Source organism: Trachypithecus francoisi, unplaced genomic scaffold (genome assembly GCF_009764315.1).
Source record: "Trachypithecus francoisi isolate TF-2019V2 unplaced genomic scaffold, Tfra_2.0 Lachesis_group1, whole genome shotgun sequence".
Lineage (NCBI taxonomy): Eukaryota > Metazoa > Chordata > Mammalia > Primates > Cercopithecidae > Trachypithecus > Trachypithecus francoisi.
In genome coordinates, this window is record NW_022681454.1 from 78,973,625 (window position 1) to 78,993,444 (window position 19,820).

Genomic DNA, 19,820 nt, shown 5'->3' on the forward strand with positions numbered 1-19,820 from the left:
ATATTTCAACTAAACTTATCTCACACTGGGTTTATGTAACTTGGTGTAGTGTAAGGTTTGGGGTGAAAATAGGGATGAAAATTAGAGTTGAGATGGCAGAAAATCTTCCCATTCATGTTCTTGATAGAAAATCCACCTTCCACCCTCCTTGCGCCTCCTGTGTCCTGTTTACATCTTTCATAATGCCTTCTCTTTCTGCTTGCAGTCCTGATTTTTACTCTAACAAAGAAACTATTTGGGTACTCATTTTACCAAGTCTTTCTCCAGTACCAAACCAGAAATGCGGACAGAGATGACAATAAATGTCTTTGAGTGAATGAGTGAATGAATGAAGGGCTGTATTACTGAACGAATAGGTGTTCAGTGGCTGTGTTGGGCACAGGGGATCCAGAGAGGAATAGACAGAGGAGGCCTGGCCTCAAGGATCTTACAGTGGGGCGAGTAATTAGAAGGCTGAGGAATGCTTCAAGGCACAAGGGCAGTGAGCTATGAGAGTCTCTAGCAACCTGGCATGGTTTGGGGGTACATGGACTTAATGCCTCAAAAAATGCTTTGTTTAATGCACTAAACAAAGAGATGGAGATCTGAGGAAAACGAGTGCCAGGCAGACAGAACTGTGTATGCCAAGGCCCGAGGCAGGGAAGGGATTAGCTCATTAGCAAGAGGGAAAGAAAATCACTGTGGCTGGGCCAGAGAAAAGGGGAGAAGGGCATGGAGTGACGGGGCAGGGGCCAGATCACACAGGGCCTTCAGTCCTTACTGAGCTGGGCTTTTCTCTAAGGGTAGTAAGAAGCCATTGATAAGTAGTAAGCCATGCAGTGACATAATCAAGTTTGTTCTTTTTTAAAAAAATAGTAATTTATCTGACTGCTGTGTGGAGAATGGATTGGTGAGAGGGAAAAATAAAGAAGGCGAGACCCGTCAAGAGGCTGTGGCAGCAGTCCAGGTGAAAGGTGATGCAGGCTTGATCTTGGTGGCAGTCCTGGAAATGAGGAGGACAGGGAGGATCCGGGAGTAATTTAGGAAGAACTTGTAAAGTATACAAGTTAGAAGAAGGAGTCAGGGATAACACCCAGGTTTGCGGTTTGGGCAGCTGATGCATGGGCACTAAGAGAAGGAGCCAGTTCCTTGCTCATTTGGGAGCATCTTGAATTTAGTGTCCTGTGAGGTGCCATATGGTCAGTAATTGCTATGTGAGTCTGGAGACTGAGAGAGGGCAGTGCTGGAAATAGAGAGAGTGTGAATGGTAAATGAACAGGACGGGTCCAGGTAAGAGGATCTTGAGGGAGTCCACCGACCGGCCAGTGGCTAGGCCGCCATGACTGTCTAGGGCAATGCAGCAACTCTGTGTGGTAACTCCTCCTGCATTTTGTTTTCTAGTCTGCATTTTCCTGGGCATCAGATAATTAAATTCTCATATGTGGTAGAGGCTATGGTTGCTTACCCCATACCTATTCTCTCCTCTGCCTTAGCAACAGACTCCTCTATTGTCAAAGGTCTCAATGTGCCCATCTAGAAAACTAGGCTTCCTGGCATCCTTTGCAGATAGGAATGGCTAGTGGGGTACAAATGGAAATTGTTGAATGAGACTTTTAAAAAGTGTCCTAAAGGGGCTGACTCAGCAAGGAGGCATATAACCTTTGGCTCTTCTATTTTTCTTTATTTCCTCCCTGGAACTTGGGCCTGATGGCTGGGGCTCCGCTGGCCATCTTGGACCACGAAGTAAACATGAGGATGGAAGCTACACACTAAGGGTGGAAGAATGAGCAGAAAGATAGTTTCTGGGTCTCTGATGACTGTGAAGTTACCATACCAATCTGGGTGACTTCCAGGTTTCTGTGACATGAAATTAAAAATAAGTTTCTGTATTGTATAAGCCACTGATATTTGGATTGTGTGATTTACGCAGTCAAACTTAATCTAACTGATAGATACAATAATCAAACATGACAGTGAATTCAAGAGACTATATAGGAATACACAAGAAAGGATAACACAGATTGGGTTGCTGCATGAAAGAAGAAAATGTTCTGTCGTATATCATCAGGGAAATTTTCCACATTTCTTTCAATGTCTTGAACTGGGAGTGCAACAACCAAAGCAGAACGTCCCAAGTACCTCCCCTTGGGAGTCTATTAGTAACTGCATCTTTGAAATCACAAGGGCATGTCAATTCCGTATACTGAAAGCAAATACAAAAATTGTGCTCAATGTGATTAAGACCTAACAACTATAATTGAATAATTGCAAAGTCTGTTTCAGACAATTTAGAAAGTGCAGGTATCTCAACTGCTTGGGATGCATACCCATTCTGTACAAAGTTTGCTTGCAATATTTCCAGAAAATTAGATATATATATATGTATATATATGTATGTGTGTGTGTATATATATTCTGTGTATATGTGTGTATATATATAACACACACATATATATATGTATATATAATGTGATTCTCAGTTCCTGTTAGTCTACTAATTCTTCTAGAAGTTGGTCTCCAGGTTGCCTGACAAAAGAAGTAAGTGAAGGCCAAAATCCAACTGGGTCTTTCTGCCTGAAGACTACCTAGGGGTAGGGCCAGTTCGGCCTGGAGGCAGCAGTACTTTTTACAATTTGTCCCCCTTAGGAGGCATCTTTTGGCAATTGACACTGAGATGCCAATGCGCTAGCAAGTCCCCTGGTAGATACATGCACTCATCTTGCTCCTCTAAATGGCATTCAAGAAGCTGAGACATGGGAAGGCATATCCATTCAAGCTGAGGCATGGGAAGACTTATCAAGAGTCCCTCCAAACAGCCGAGAAGGCAGATGAGCACTTTGAGGGATTGGTATACAGAAATTTATTACAAGTAGACAGGTATGGGTAACCTGTGACAGAGCTGTAGCCACTAATATAACTGCAAAAAGAGGAAAGCAACTTACTTCCTACCAAGACTAAGGAAATGAGGATGTTACCAAAAGGGGAAATTTTAAAGAAATTTCTCTGGAGCTTCTGTTGCTCTCTAGCAGCCCCTTGTGGTACTTGAAACAATCTGCAGCCTAGTGCCTCTTCCAGGGCCCGTTCTTAGCTGTAAGAGGTTTGAAGGCTAAGAAACTGATACCTCAAATGCATTAGAATCCCTCTTCTAGGCAGAAGAATCTCATAGAGCTTTCAAGAAAAAGTTCACAGTAGCCAAAAAGAAACTAGCAATGCATCCATTTTCTGCACAGTAGTGAAGCTCATTCTGTAAGAGAACCAACTGAGTTAAGAATCTCTCTTTGTCTCCCCAGTTCTCCAAACGTTTCATAAAATCTGTGCTCAGGTAAATCAATGGACACAATACCACAGTTTTGTAAGATAGACAGTCAGGAAGTAGGCAAAGGTCTGCTCATGAAGGGTTCTTTGTGTTCTGCTGAGAAATTTCAAGGCAGTAGGGAGGTATGTAAGATGTAAGGAAGGAGGTGACACGAACAAACCTATCATTTACAAAAGATAGTCCTGGAAACAGGGTGCAGCTTGGTTGCACTGGAGGAGAAGGATGGATTAGGACACTGTGATGTCAAGACAGTCTGACCCAAGGCAAGGAGGGAGGCATAAAAAAAGAAAAAGAGAGCTTGAAGAGACAAGTGTGACGAGAACTGAAGGGCTTAGCAAATGGCCAGATTTCCAACTAAAGCAACTCGGTGGCTTTAGTTGGAATTGGATGAGTTTAGATGGTTTCATGGGAAGAACTTTGCCTCTAGAGTAAGGCTCCTGCCCTGATGCCACTTTGTTCTGTTTTCTATTTGGCATCCATTAATCAGAGGGCCAAACTAATGACCAAAGTTGTTAACATCTCCCCAGAAATCCAGTTTTCACAGATGCATGAAAATCATTTACAAACCTTCCAACCAGTCCTCAGTTCATACCCCAAATCACTTCCCCTATCAAATTCACACACCCAAGGGCCAACCACCAGATGACTAGGGACGGCCCCAATGCCCCAAAGCCTGCTAGAAGGATGCAGACTAGCCAGTCCTACACTGTTTACCCTGCCCTGCCTTGCTTTGCCTGCAGAAATTCCAGTCCAGGCTGTGGCCTATGCTTTCCCCTTCTACCTCTTGACCTCTAATACTTCCCCATGTGACCCTGTGTGACATGACATGCCTTCTCCTCTTGGGAAATGTAATAAAAATCTTTCAATGGCATTAAATTCTGTGTGACACCACTCAATTCCTTTTGTTTATCTTGTCTTTATAGACAAGGTCTCAATCTGTCACCTATGCTGAAATGCAGTCGTGCTATCACAGCTCACCGCAGCCTCAACCTCCCGGACTCAAGCGCTCCTCTTGCCTCAACCCCCTAAGTAGCTGGGACTATAGGTGTACACCAACAACACCAAAACTGTTTAATTTTTTTTTTTTTTTTGTAAAGACGGTGGTCTCACCAGCTCAGGCTGGTCTGGAACGCCTGACCTCAAGCAATCCTCCTGCCTCAGCCTCCCAAGTCATTGGGATTGCAGGCTTGAGCCACCATGCTCGGCCTCAATTTGCTTTAAAAAGTAAGACCTGAGCACAAATCATACCTTTTCCTTTGTAATTCTAGATGTGTTACTACCTTCGTTGAATTTTCTTTTGCTCACCTAAAATATATGAGTAATAAAAAGAATTTATTTGATTGTCATGAGGCTTATATAAAATATACAATACAGGACGGGTGTGGTGGCTCATGCCTGTAATCTCAGCACTTTGGAAGGCCAAAATGAAAGGATCACTTAAGACCAGGAGTTTGAGACCAGCCTGGTCAACATAAAGAGACACCCATCTCTTTTTTTTTCCTTTTCTTTTCTTTTCTTTTTTTTTTTTTTTTTTTTTTTTTGAGACACAGTCTTGCTCTGTCACCTAGGCTGGAGTGCAGTAGCATGATCTTGGCTCACTGCAACCTCCGCCTCCCAAGTTCAAGCAATTCTTCTGCCTCAGCCTCCTGAGTAGCTGGGACTATAGGCACGCACCACCATGCCCTACTAACTTTGGTATTTTTAGTAGAGATGGGGTTTCACTACATGGGCCAGGCTGGTCTCAAACTTCTGACCTTGTGATCCACCCACCTTGGCTTCCCAAAGTGCTGGGATTACAGGTGTGAACCATCACACCCGGCCCCCATCTCTTAAAAAAAAAAATGTGATAACAGTCTTTGTACATTAATCATGAACATAATCATGTTCATTATTATCACTAACTCTCAAGAATGTGATCTGCTAGTGCCTTTTTCCCAGCAAACTCAGCCTCTTACAGGCACAATATAGTCAATGAATCCATGTTCATGAAACTTCACCCCTGTCCAGGTGCAGGGTATCCTATAACCCAGGTAAATTCACTGTGATCTGACCAAGCAACAGATACAGAGCTATGAGAAACTGGATTGGTTGGTCTTACCTAATGCATACAAAACTCTTCACTTAAAAAAGAAAAATTAGTAAAAAGGACTCCTCTAGTATACTTTTTAAAAAGGTTATCTTTATGATCGTTCTAGCTAGAACTTTTCAGGAGTCCAACTATTCAGAACTTGACTACTAAGCCTTTGTTTAAACCCAATTGTTAGTTTATAAAAACTTCCCGCTAGACTCTCAATTACTGTTGTTCTAAACACAGTGATTTGAGAACAAAAATGAAACAAAAGATACTTTACAAAGAAAAGAAAGGCAATACGTGAAAAAAAAGCAAACAGAAGGAAAATGGCCTTTTCCAGCAGCAAAATACTGTTATTGTTATTCCAAAACATAACAGTAATTCCACAGAGAGCCTCCCACAGTTTCAAGTTGCTAACAAAGAAAGGCTTGTCCAAGACCAGTCAGAGAGTATCAGAACCAAGATGGTGACTCTCTTTAAAGGAACTCAGCATGGGAAAATTTCTAGATTTCCCATAGCATTTAATGCTAACTCCATGTGGTTCAGAGTGAGAACAGATTACAGCAGGATCACAACCAGGATGAGGCATGTGAGATGCCTGAGGTGCAAAATGTAAGGAGGCACAAGGACTCCCAACTCTGTTGAGTGTCCCTGGTCCCCACCCTATGGTACAGCTACAAGGATAAAGAATTTCCATTCTAACGCCATTAACATAGAGGAGCTCTATCAAGTGGCTAGCCCTCAGCTGTAGCATAATCTAAATACAGACTATTGTGTACTGTACTCCACGCTGAAGCAGGCCTCTATGGATGGACTGGGTCCTTTGCCAAGTAGCTTTCATAGAAATCTAACGAGAGTCTTGGATTTGAAGAGGAACTGAAACTAAACAACGTTTGCTTATTCAGACCAGAAGTAGAACAAATTCTCAAACTTAGCAAGTCAGTGTTTCTGAGAAATTCACAAGATCTACAAAAACACATTTTATGAAAGTAGCCACTACCCAGGATCACACATGTATTTAATTCCAGTAGTGCTTGGGATCAAAAATTTCCCTATATCTAGTTCTTCTTCCTTTAGCCTCACTCAATCCAGGCTCAGACAGGTTGCCAGTAAAACTCTGGGTTTTGTTTAAAATCTGCAATACAATTATTCCCATAAGTCTGATGGCAAATGAGTGCATTCTATGGAGTGTTTGGTTTTTCTAGATTTAAGAGAAGCTCTATTTAACTGCAAAGGGTGCTTTTCAGCTGTGTCCCTACTAAAAGCTTCCCATACAGTCACTCTCATGACTGTTGTTCTTTTTTCACTAGAGAAGGCCACAGTCATTGTGTTGTAAGCATTCTGAGTTGATGCGCATGGGAAGGAACTTTGGGGTGAACATTCAATTTAGCTTCAGGAGTTGCCAGATTTGAGTGCTGGTTTCTCAATTAGTCTGCTGCCCTGAAGGTTCCCCATAAATCCTTCTGTGAATGGGTAATTTATTCAATCCTGCAACAAATATTTACTGAGCACTTACTCTGAACCAGCACTGTTCCAAGCACCAGGGATGTATCAGTGAACAAAACATGCAAATTCTGTCATCACATAGCTTACATTCTAGAAGGGGAGACAGAAAATAACCAAGAGCACCTCAATAAACTATACAGTAAGTTAGAAGATTATACGTCCTAGGGGAAGAAAGAGAAAGTTGAGCAGGATAGGTGGGATGGGATGTGCTGGGGACAGGGGGCAGCATAGAGGTGGACGTGGTGGGATGGTGCCAATGGCAAGGTTAAATAGGACAGTCAAAGTCAGCCTCTTGGAAAAAATGAAATTAAGGAGACACTTTAAGGAAGTAAGAGAATTATCCAAAGACATCTGGGGAAAGAGCGTTCCATATAAAGGGAACAGCCAGTTCAAAGGCCATAACAGGGGCGTGTTCTTGTTGTGCTCTAGAAACTGCAATGAGGCCAGTGAGGTTGAAAGGAAGTAAACAAAGAGAACAGAAGAGAACTTTGAAGAGGTGATGAAGGCCAGATCGTGACAGACCTTGACAAGTAATTTAAAGACTTTAATCTTACCCTGGGTAAGATGGAAAGACATTGCAGGGTTTAGAGCAGAAGAGTGATCATGACTTCGCTTTAAAAGGATTCCTCTAGCTGCTGCTTTGAAAGTAGTCTTTGTGGGAGGGAAAAGAGCAAAGTGGGGAGACTTTTGAGGAGCCTACTGCAGTCAAACAGGTGAAAGGTGATGGTGGCGTGGCCCAGGATGGTAGTACTAGAGAGAGTGAGAGTGGTCAGATTTTGAATACATTTCAGGTATGCTTTTAAGGTAGAACCAGAGTCATGGCAGATTAGACACCGAACATGAGAAAGAGAATTGCCAAGGATGACTCCAAGATTTGGGGCATGAGCAACTGGAAAATTAGAGGTGCCGTCAACTGAGATGATGGACACTGATGGTGGATCAAGCTTGAGAGAAGGAAGAAATTAAGTTTCTTGTTTTTTGGGATTTTGTTTTGTTTTGTTTTGGTTTGGTTTTTGAGATGGGATCTTGTTCTGTCGCCCAGGCTGGAGTGCAATGGCACAATCTCAGCTCATTGCAACATCCGCCTCCTGGATTCAAGTGATTCTCCCACCTCAGTCTCCTGAGTAGCTGGGACTGCAGGCAAAGACCACTATGCCTGGCTAATTTTTTGCATTTTTAGTAGAGACAGAGTTCTGCCACATTGCCCAGGCTGGTCTCAAACTCCTAGGCTCAAGTGACGTAAATTGTTTTGAAGATAAGTGGTCAACTACTTTATATCCTGGCATACCTGCAGTCCCAGCTACTGGGAAGCTGAAGTAGAATGATCTCTTGAGCAAAGGATCTCTTTGAGTCCAGCCTGGGCAATGTAGTGAGACCCCATCTCTAAAACAGATACATAGATGATGGATAGATAGATAGATAGATAGATCAACTTTTTGACATCCAAATGAAGACGTTGAGTAGGCAATTAGACACACAACTCGAGAGAGAGAGAGAGAGAGAGAGAGAGACCTGGGTTACAAATATACATCTAGGATCTGCCAGCATATAGATAGTATTTGAAGCCCTGAAGTTAGATGAGACCAGAAAAACAAACAAACAAAAAGAGTCTCAAAGACTCTTAGAGAGTCTGCGGCACCTAACCTAGCGACCTGGGGCACTCTAACATGAATAGAGGCCAGGAAAAAAAAGGATCAGCAAAGCAACTGAGTAAAAAGCAACCTGTAATGCAGAAGAAATAACAAGAGTTTGATGTCTTGGAAGCCCAATGTAGAAAGCATACATTAAAGATTAAAATGACAGACATCCCCATACAACTTTTTAGTTTGTTGCAAAAAAGTTGTATCCCTTATGCTTATAAATGTTACTTGTTACAAAGGATGGATAACTGAAAAAAGCCACCTAAAGAAGTATTTTTCTCATGCAAAAAAGAATCTGGAGGTATATAGGTCAGGGCTAATATAACTATGCAAGAATGTCATTTAAAAGCCTGTCTTCTGTCTCCTGGGCTGCCACTTTTAGTATGTAAGTTTTAACTTCATGGTCAAAAGATGATTGCTGCAACTCCAGGGAGTGATTCTAAGTTCCAGGCAGAAAGAAATGGGAAGAGCAAAATGAGAAAGACAGAACCTTTTCCTCAAGCTTTTACTTTTTCAATGCACTGAGGAAGTCCTCCCAAGAAATTGCACCTACATCTTACTGGCCAGAATAAAATTCCATCAGCAAGGGAATTTGAGTATGTTGCTTTCCAACACTTGTTGGAAAAAAGTGACAATGGCAATGTTTAGAACATATGTTCAGTGAGCCAATCTACTCAGTCATGTATACAGCATCTGCAGCAGAGGGTAAGAAATGATACAACAAGGATCTTATGGCTGTAGAAATAAATGGAAAGCTGGCGTGTCCAAGGTAATATCTCTCTGATAAATAAATGTATCTAAATGACTTTGTACCTGTATCTGAGAGTTATAACCAGACCACTACCCTATTGCTTCCATTTGAACCTCATTTTGTTTTTATTTTGATCAACATCCAAGAATTTCACATGTGAGAATTTTTGTTTTAACTCTATATTGGACCAATACCATTCTCATTTAAAATGAGATCAGTTCAAGAGGATGACTTCAAGAGTCATCCTTGCAGCTCCATCATCACTTTTGGTTTACGGGAATGACTGGCTCTGTCCCTGCCTTTCAAAGAGATGTTCTGTCTGTAGATTATAGTTATTAAATATTCATGAGCCCACTTTATAATAGAAATATCAATTAGTGAATTATGGCCTATTGTTCTTTTGGCTTAGAATACTCTTACCTTCTTCTCTGACTAGAAAAAAAATCCTTCAAAACTCAACTCAGCCAGGCACGGTGGCTCATGCCTGTAATCCCAGCACTTTGGGAGGCCAAGGCGGGCGGATCACGAGGTCAGGAGATCGAGGCCATCCTGGCTGACATGGAGAAACCCCGTCTCTACTAAAAATACAAAAAATTAGCCAGGCATGGTGGCAGGTGCCTGTAGTCCCAGCTAGTTGGGAGGCTGAGGCAGGAGAATGGCGTGAACCCGGGAGGCGGAGCTTGCAATGAGCCCAGATGGCACCATTGCACTCCAGCCTGGGCGACAGAGCGAGATTCTGTCTCAAAAAAAAAGAAAACAAACAAACAAAAAAACCTCAACTCAAATGCTTCTCTTCAATTTCTAGCCTGACTAAAAGCTCTTTCCTTTGTAGTCTGATTATACTTTGAATTACCTACCATACTTCATTTAATCAAAATTTGTAGAAGGCAACTAAAATAATGCTTAGATGGAAACATAGCATTAAATCCTTATATTAGAAAGAATGGGCCAGGTGCGGTGGCTCACACCTCTAATCCCAGCACTTTGGGAGGCTGAGGCGAGTAGATTACATGAGGTCAAGAGTTTGAGACCAGCCTGGCTAACGTGGTGAAATCCCATCTCTCCTAAAAATACAAAATTTAGCCAGGCATGGTAGCACACATCTGTAATCCCAGCTACTTGAGAGGCTCAGGCAGGAGATCCGCTTGAACTTGGCTGGAAGTTACAGTGAGCCGAGATCGCTCACCACCCTCCAGCCTGGATGACAGAGTGAGACTGTCTCAAAAAAAAAGAAAAATTATGATTTCATATAAATTATATAAGCTTCCACCATAGGAAAGTAAAGGAAAAATAACAAATTAAACCTAAGTAGGCAGAAGGAAAGAGGTAATAATGAGTAGAAATCAATGATATAAAATGGGACAAATAATAGGGAGTAGACAAATAATGGAACCAAAAGCTGATTTGTTGAAATTATCCCTAAAATTAATAAACCTCTAGGCAAAATCATCAAAAGGAAAAGAAAGACCACACAAATTATCAGTATCGTGAATGAATGAAGGGACACTGCAGATCCTACAATATTAATGAGTAATAATGTTATCAACAACTTCATGCTAGTAAATTCAATAACATATGAAATCAGCAAATTCCTTGAAAAACATAAACTATCCCATCTTACTCATGAATAAGTAAATATCCTGGCCGGACATGATGGCTCATGCCTGTAATTCCAGCACTTTGGGAGGCCAAGGTGGGAGGATTGCTTGAGGCCAGGAGTTTCAGACCAGCCCTGGCAATAGAGCGAGACCCTGTTTCTCCAAAAAATTAAAAATTAGCTGACCATGGTGGCACATGCCTGTAGTCCCAGCTACTGAGGAAAGGCTGAGGCAGGAGGATTACTTGGACCCAGGAGGTGGAGGCTGCAGGGAGCTATGATTGTGCCACTGCACTCCAGCCTGGGTGAGAGAGGGAGAGCTCATCACTAAAAAGTAATTAAGTAATTAATTAATTATCCTGAATAGCCTTATGTCTATTAAGGAAATTGGATTAGTAATTTATAAACTTTCAACAAAAATTACCAGGTCCAGGTGGATCCAATGGTAAATTATATCAAACATTTAAGGAAGAAATACCAATTCTACACAAACCCATTCTGTGATGCCATTATTACTCTGTTATCAAATGAAGGCAAAAACGTGACGAGAATAGAAAACTACTGGTCAATATCAGTCATAAACATAGAGTTAAAACTCCTTAACAAAGCATTAGCAAGTTGAATCTAGCAATATATAAACATATCATAATTAAGATGGTATAAACTGGAGAATGCAAAATTGCTTTATCATTTGGAAAACAGTCAGTGTAATTTACCATACAGTCATCCCTCAGTATCTGTGAAGGATTGGTTCTGCGACCTCTCTGCAGATATCAAAATCTGAGGATGTTCAAGTCCCTTATATAAAATGGTGTGGTGTTGCATAAAACCTATGCACATCCTCCTATATACTTTAAAAATCTCTACATTATTTATACCACCTAATACAACATAAATGCCATGCAAATAATTTTTATCCTAGATTTTTTTATTTGTATTATTTGTATTGCTGCATTATTATTTTTTATAGGTTTTTAAAAAATATTTTTCATCCACAGTTTGTTGAATCCAGAGATGTGAAACCTGCAGATTGAAAGGCTGACTGTATTAAGAAATGAAAAAAAGAAAACTATGTGATAATCTCAATAAATGCAGAAAACACTTCCCACAGATCCCAACATCCATTCCAGTTAAAAACCTCTCACCAAACTAGGAACAGAAAGAAACGTGTTTAAACTGATGAACAATGTCCATGAAAACTCTATAGCTAACATCATATTTAATGGTGAAAGACTGAATACTTTCCCCTTAATATCAGGAATCAAGCAAGGATGTGGCTTTTGCCATTTCCATTCCACTTTGTACTGGAGTTCCTAGCCAATGCAATATGGTAAGCAGAAGAAATAAAACACATCCACGTTGGGAAGGAAGAAGCAAAATTGTCTTTACTTGCAGTTAACATCATTGTCTACATCTAAAATTCTAAGGAATACACAAGGTTGCAGAACATAAGGTCAACTGCATTTCTATAAACTGGATAGAAATGGAAATTTTAAAAATACCGTTTACAATAGCATCAGCTAAAAACATGAAATACTTATAAATAAGGTAACTCTCTCTATATATATGTATATGTGTGTGTGTATATATATATATGCACTAAAAACTGTAACATTTAGGAAATCCCAATCTTTTATAATGAGCTGCAAGCAAACCTGACAAACGTTAGTCCCAGAGGGAGACATCGTCTTTATTATATTGCACACCAAGCAAATCTGCCCTCTGCTCTAGAGAGGGACTTTCTTTCTTCCATGATAGAAAGAGGACTCTTGTCTGTTGTATTAATTACCAAACCTCAGGATCTACATCAAGCAAATCTGCCCTCTGCTCTAGAGAGGGACTCTCTCTTTCTTCCATGATAGAGAGGAATCTTGTCTGTTCTATTAATTACCAAACCTCAGGACCTAAAACAGTGCTGAGCTCAATAACATGGAAGAATAGTTGGGGAGGATGGATGTGAAGGTGGCCATGAAAATGTCTGGAATTAAAGCAAAGACAGAGACTGCAGAAGTAAAGCTACCAGGTCTGGTTACCTCAGCCTTACTTAGTTCCCTGCTCTCAAATTCTGCAACCATACTTTGTGTTCTCTGGTTGCAAGAATGCTTCAGTTTTATCAGAAGGCTCCGGTAAGCTTTATTCTTTATCCTACTCCATTGGCTTTCTTGTTTTTCACTCTAAGGAAGGACTGTGGCCTCCACTTACCACAATTTTCTTCTCTATGATGTAGTGTTTCCCTCAGGTAATTAGCTGGTTGAAATCAACTGTACCAGCTGTCACATGTAGGCATTTCAGAGATCAACTAAACGAAGAGGAGGCTGTTCTCTAATAAATATTTGTTGAAGGAATTAATTAAAAGTGATGTTCTGTGGCTGGATTATGATAGCATGTTCTCATGCATTTTCTCCTTTTTGGAAACCAAATCCTAGTCTTTCTAGGAAGAAAGAAAGGATGTCTAATAATCTCAGGCTAATGAAAGATGCATCTACTCTGGAATTGCCTTCATATACATCTGATATTATATGCAACCCTGTAAGATAGCAAGCTGAACAAAATGAGAAGTCTGATGGAATACTCAGGAAAGTGACCAAAAAGGATTTCTTTATTTCAAAGAGTTACTTAATTCTTAATCAAGTCTAAAACTTTGACCAACTGCACAATCTACAGCTCAAACACCACACAGAAAATACTGGATCCGATTCTGTTCGAAGCAGTCAGCATGAAATGTAATGAAATTCAAAATAGACAGGATACACATGCTCCAGAGGGAAGTCATTAATACCCGTGAATAATGATAAAGCAAAATACCATCTGCCAGCATAATGTGGCAAATCTTTTTAAAATTCCAATTAGCCTATAAACCAGAAACAGGGAGCAAATATGCTCCCTCTGCCATGTGAGACCATGTGTCCTTGATGTCTCCATCACTTATATGTAAACGAAAGTGTGGGTGATGGAAACATTACTCACAGATGAATAGATTTTGGAGAATATATTCATTATTCTTTAGGACACAGGTGCTATGTATCTAACTGTGTGGAACAGAATTTTATAATCTGCTAATTAAAGCCACATATGTATTTTCACATATATCTTAATGGGAGGGAGTGAAAAACTGTGTCTGTTCTAAATGCAGTATATTAATTTTGCTATAACAATGTAGTTGGATTTAATCCTTACATGTATTTAGAATGAGAGATAATGAAGCATTTCTATCACTGTTATCCCAGGGAAAATTGCCTAGTTTATGATGGATTCAGATATTCTCAGCCATTTTCCTGAACTACATTTTGTGAAGCACATAGCTATTAAAATCATAATATCCATTATTAAAACTGGTGTATTTCAGAAAAGAAATTGTTCTGATTATAAATATGTAGAATAGTTCCATAGGCTGACTAGCTCATCACTTGTCTTTTGAAATAACTCAAGAAGCAAGCAACCTACTTCTGAGGGCAGATATTTTTCTGTACCTCTTCATTTTCCCATGGTTTGTTGTAGTGTCAATGACACTGGCATTGGTATATTTGCAGTTTCTAATCCTAGTGCTGTCAGTATTCAGTTATACGATTTTTAAAAAGTCATTTGTCTTGTGCTATCTTGGTTTCCTCGTCTATAAAATGTCTTCCCTTCCTTGTTTGTTTTTTTTTTTTTTTTTTTTTTTTTTGAGACGGAGTCTAGCTCTGTCACCCAGGCTGGAGTGCAGTGGCCAGATCTCAGCTCACTGCAAGCTCCGCCTCCCGGGTTCACGCCATTCTCCTGCCTCAGCCTCCCGAGTAGCTGGGACTACAGGCGCCCGCCACCTCGCCCGGCTAATTTTTTTGTATTTTTTTTTTAGTAGAGACGGGGTTTCACCGTGTTAGCCAGGATGGTCTCGATCTCCTGACCTCGTGATCCGCCCGTCTCGGCCTCCCAAAGTGCTGGGATTACAGGCTTGAGCCACCGCGCCCGGCCTTCCTTTGTAAGAATAAAAAAAAAAAAAAGGTCATTTTGAGAATCAAAAGAAGTAAATGTGAAAGAATCTTTGAACAAGTTTTAAATATTCTAAGAGTAAAAGTCATTTCTATTTTATTATGACTAAAGTATAAAGTAGATGGAGTTGTCTGCATTGTATTAAGAAGTAGAATTGTACATTTTAAAAGGACAAAACGATCCAAACAAGTTTGGAGTAACCTGTGTTGCTACCATATTAAGCAGCTATTGTTTAATCAGCATGGTTCTTGTTCTCAATGATCTGTCTTCTTCCTGGAGCTGAAACTGAGATACAGCCAATATCCCAGCTACAGCAAGTTCCTTGGAGGTTTTTATTTTATTTTATTTTATTTTTCCATAAGTTACTGGGGTACCAGTGGTATTTGGTTACATGATTAAGTTCTTTAGTAGTGATTTGTGAGATTTTGGTGTGTCCATCACCCAAGAAGTATACACTGCACCATATTTATAGTCTTTTCTCCCTCGGACCCTCCCACATCCCCCCAAAGTCCCCAAAGTTCTTATGCCTTTGCATTCTCATAGCTTAGCTCCCACATATCAGTGAGAACACACAATGTTTGGTTTTCCATTCTTGAGTTACATCACTTAGAAAAATAGTCTGCAATCTCATCCAGGTCACTGCAAATGCTGTTAATTCATTCCTTTTTATGGTTGTGTAGTATTCCTTCATATATATATACATATATTATATATATATAATATATATGCATATATATACATATATCAGTTTCTTTATCCACTCGTTGATTAGTGGGCATTTGGGTTGGTTCCACAATTCTGCAACTGTAAATTTTGCTGCTATAAACATGTGTATGCAAGTATCTTTTTCAAATAATGACTTCTTTTCCCCTGAATAGATACCCACTAGTGGGATTGTGGGATCAAATGGTAGTTCTGCTTTTAGTTCTTGAAGGAATCTCAGCTGGCTACAGTGGCTCACACTTGTAATGACAGCACTTTGGGAGGCCAAGGCGGGTGGATCACCTGAGGTCAGGAAGTTTGAGACCAGTCTGGCCAACATGATGAAACTCATCTCTACTAAAAATACAAAAATTACTCGGGCATGGCGGCAGGCGCCTGTGGTCCCAGCTACTCAGGAGGCTGAGGCAGGGGAATCACTTGAACCCAGGAGGCAGAGGTTGCAGTGAGCCATGATCACACCACTGCACTCCAGCCTGGGTGACAGAGTGAGACTCTGTCCCAAAAAAAAAAAAAAAAACTCCACACTGTTTTCCATGGTGGCTGTACTAGTTTACATTCCTGCCAGCAGTGTTGAAGTGTTCCCTGTTCATGGCATTCACGCCACCATCTACTATTTTCTGATTTTTTGATTATGGCCATTCTTGCAGGAGTAAGATGGTATCGCATTGTGGTTTTGATTTGCATTTCCCTGATCATTAATGATGCTGAGCATTTTTCCATATGTTTGTTGGCCATTTGTGTATCTTCTTTTGAGAATTGTCTCTTCGTGCCCTCAGCCCACTTTTTGATTGTTTTTTTCTTACTGATTTCTTTGAGTTGGTTGTAGATTCTGGATATTAGTCCTTTGCCAGATGTATAGATTGTGAAGATTTTCTCTCAGTCTGTGGGTTGTCTGTTTACTCTGCTGACTGTTCTTTTTGCCATGCAAAAGCTCTTTAGTTTAATTAGGTCCCAGCTATTTATCTTTGTTTTTATTGCATTTGCTTTTGGGTTCTTGGTCATGAAATCCTCGCCGAAGCCAATGTCTGGAGGGATTTTCCAGTGTTATCTTCTAGAATTTTTATAGTTTCAGCTTTTAGATTGAAGTCCTTAATCCATCTTGAGTTGATTTTTGTATAAGGTGAGAGATGAGGATCCAGTTTTATTCTTCTACATGTGACTAGCCAATTATTCCAGCACCATTTGTTGAAAAGGGTGTCCTTTTCCCACTTTATATTTTTGTTTGCTTTGTCAAAGATCAGTTGGCTGTAAGTTTTTGGGTTTATTTCTGGGTTCTCTATTCTGTTCCATTGGTCTATGTGCTTATTATTATAACAGTACCACACCGTTTTGGTGACTATGGCCTTATAGGGTAGTTGGAAATCAAGTAGTGTTATGCCTTCAGATTTGTTTTTTGCTTAGTCTTGCTTTGGCTATGTGGGCTCTTTTTTGGTTCCATATGATTTTTAGAATTGTTTTTTCTAATTCTGTGAAGAATGATAGTGGTATTCTGATGGGGGTTGCATTGAATCTGTAGATTGCTTTTGGCAGTATGGTCATTTTCACAATATTGATTCTGCCTATCCATGAGCATGGGATGTGTTTCCATTTGTTTGTGTCATCTATGATTTCTTTCCCAGCAGTGTTTTGTAGTTTTCCTTGTGAAGTCTTTTGGCTACTTGTTAGGTATAGTCCTAAGTACTTTTTTTCAGCTATTATAAAAGGGATTGAGTTCTTGATGTGATTCTCCACTTGGTCGTTGTTGGTGTATGGAAGAGTTACTGATTTGTGTACATTAATCTTGTATCCAGAAACTTTGCTGAATTCTTTTATCAGTTCTAGGAGCTTTTTGGAGGAGTCCTTACTTAGGGTTTTCCAGGTAAATGATCATATCATCAGCAAAGAGTAAGAGTTTGACTTCCTCTTTACCTGTTTGGATGCCCTTTATTTTTTTCTCTTATCTTATTGCTCTGGCTAGGACTTCTAGAACTATGTTGAAAAGGAGTGGTGAGAGTGGGCATCCTTGTCTTTTTCCCGTACTCAGAGGGAATGCTTTCAACTTTTCCTCATTCAGTATTATGTTGTATGTGGGTTTGTCATAGATGGCTTTTATTACATTAAGGTGTGTCCCCTGTATGCCAATTTTGTTGAGAGTTTTCATCATAAAGCAATACTGGATTTTCTCAGATGCTTTTTCTGCATGTATTGACAGGATCATGTGATTTTTGTTTTTAATTCTGTTTATGTGGTATATCACATTTATTGACTTGCATATGTTAAACCATCCCTGCATCCCTGGTATGAAACCCACTTGATCATGGTGGATTATCTTTTTTATGTTGTTGGATTCAGCTAGCTAGTATTTTGTTAAGGATTTTACCATCTGTGTTCATCAAGGATATCAGTCTGTAGTTCTTTTTTTTTTTTTTTTTTTTTTTTTTTTGGTGGTGGTTGTTGTTGTTGCGTCCTCCCTGGTTTTGGTATTAGGGTGATGTTGACTTCATAAAATGAATTAGAGAAGGTTCCAGTTCCTTCTTTCTCTATCTTGTGGAATAATGTCAAAAGGATTGATACCAATTCTTCTTTGAATGTCTGGTAGAATTCTGCTGTGAATCTGTCTGGTCCTGGACTTTTTTTGGTTTATAATTTCTTAATGACCATTTCAATCTCACTACTTGTTATTGGTCTGTTCAGGGTATCTAATTCTTCCTCATTTAAGCCACAAGGGTTGTATTTTTCCAGGAATTTATCCATCTCTTCTAGGTTTTCTAGTTTATGTGCATAAAGGTGCTCATAGTAGCCTCCGATGATCTTTTGTATTTCAGTGGTGTCAGTTATAATATCTCCTGCTTTGTTTCTTAATGAGGTTATTTGGATTTTCTCTCTTCTGTTCTTGGTTAATCTTGCTAATGGTGTATTTTATTTATCTTCTCAAAGGATCAGCTTTTTGTTTCATATATCTTTTTTTGTTACAATTTCATTTAGTTCTGCTCTGATCTTGATTATTTCCTTCTTGTACTGAGTTTAGGTTTGGTTTGTTCCTGTTTCTCTGGTTCCTTGAGGTGTGGCTTTAGATTGTCTATTTGTGCTCTTTCAAACTTTTTGATATCGGCATTTATAGCTATGAACTTTCCTCTTAGCATCACCTTTGCTGTATCTTAGAGGTTTTGATAGGTTGTGTCATTATTGGCATTCAGTTCAAATAATTTTTAAAATTTCCATCTTGAAAAAAGGGATTGTGGGAGTACAGCTCTTTCCTTTCCGGCTGGCGGCAGCCATCAGGTAAGCCAAGATGGGTGCATACAAGTACATCCAGGAGCTATGGAGAAAGAAGCAGTCTGATGTCATGCGCTTTCTTCTGAGGGTCCGCTGCTGGCAGTACCGCCAGCTCTCTGCTCTCCACAGGGCTCCCCGCCCCACCCGGCCTGATAAAGCGTGCCGACTGGGCTACAAGGCCAAGCACGGTTATGTTATATATAGGATTCGTGTTCGCCCTGGTGGCCGAAAACGCCCAATTCCTAAGGGTGCAACTTACGGCAAGCCTGTCCATCATGGTGTTAACCAGCTAAAGTTTGCTGGAAGCCTTCAGTCCCTTGCAGAGGAGCGAGCTGGACGCCACTGTGGGGCTCTGAGAGTCCTGAATTCTTACTGGGTTGGAGAAGATTCCGCATACAAATTTTTTGAGGTTATCCTCATTGATCCATTCTATAAAGCTATCAGAAGAAATCCTGACACCCAGTGAATCACCAAACCAGTCCACAAGCACAGGGAGATGCGTGGGCTGACATCTGGAGGCCGAAAGAGCCCTGGCCTTGGAAAGGGCCATAAGTTCCACCATACTATTGGTGGTTCTCGCCGGGCAGCTTGGAGAAGGCGCAATACTCTCCAGCTCCACCGTTACCGCTAATGTAAGTAAAGTTTGTAAAATTCATACCTAATAAACAATTTAGGACAGTCAAAAAAAAAAATTTCCATCTTGATTTTATTTTTGACCCAATGCTCATTCAGGAGCAAGTTATTTAATTTCCATGTATTTGAATGGTTTTGAAGATTCCTTTTAGAGTTGATTTCCAGTTTTATTCCACTGTGGTCTGAGAGAGTACTTGATACAATTTCAATTTTCTTAAATATATTGAAGCTTTTTTTATGGCCTATCATATGGTCTATCTTGGAGAAAGTTTCATGCACTGTTGAATAAAATGTGTATTCTGTGGCTGTTGGATGAAATGCTTTGTACATATCTCTTAGATCCATTTGTTCCAAAGTATAGTTTAAATCCATTGTTTCTT

At 40.1% G+C, this 19,820-nt stretch overlaps 1 protein-coding gene across 1 annotated transcript; it reads left to right on the top strand.

Moving 5' to 3' along the window:
* Positions 1–18,775: 18,775 nt before the first annotated feature.
* Positions 18,776–19,461, top strand: LOC117085605 (60S ribosomal protein L15-like). Its single transcript, XM_033214653.1, has one exon. The coding sequence runs from the start codon at positions 18,824–18,826 to the stop codon at positions 19,271–19,273; it is 450 nt and encodes a 149-aa protein (XP_033070544.1). The 5' UTR covers positions 18,776–18,823; the 3' UTR covers positions 19,274–19,461.
* The last annotated feature ends 359 nt before the right edge of the window (positions 19,462–19,820 follow it).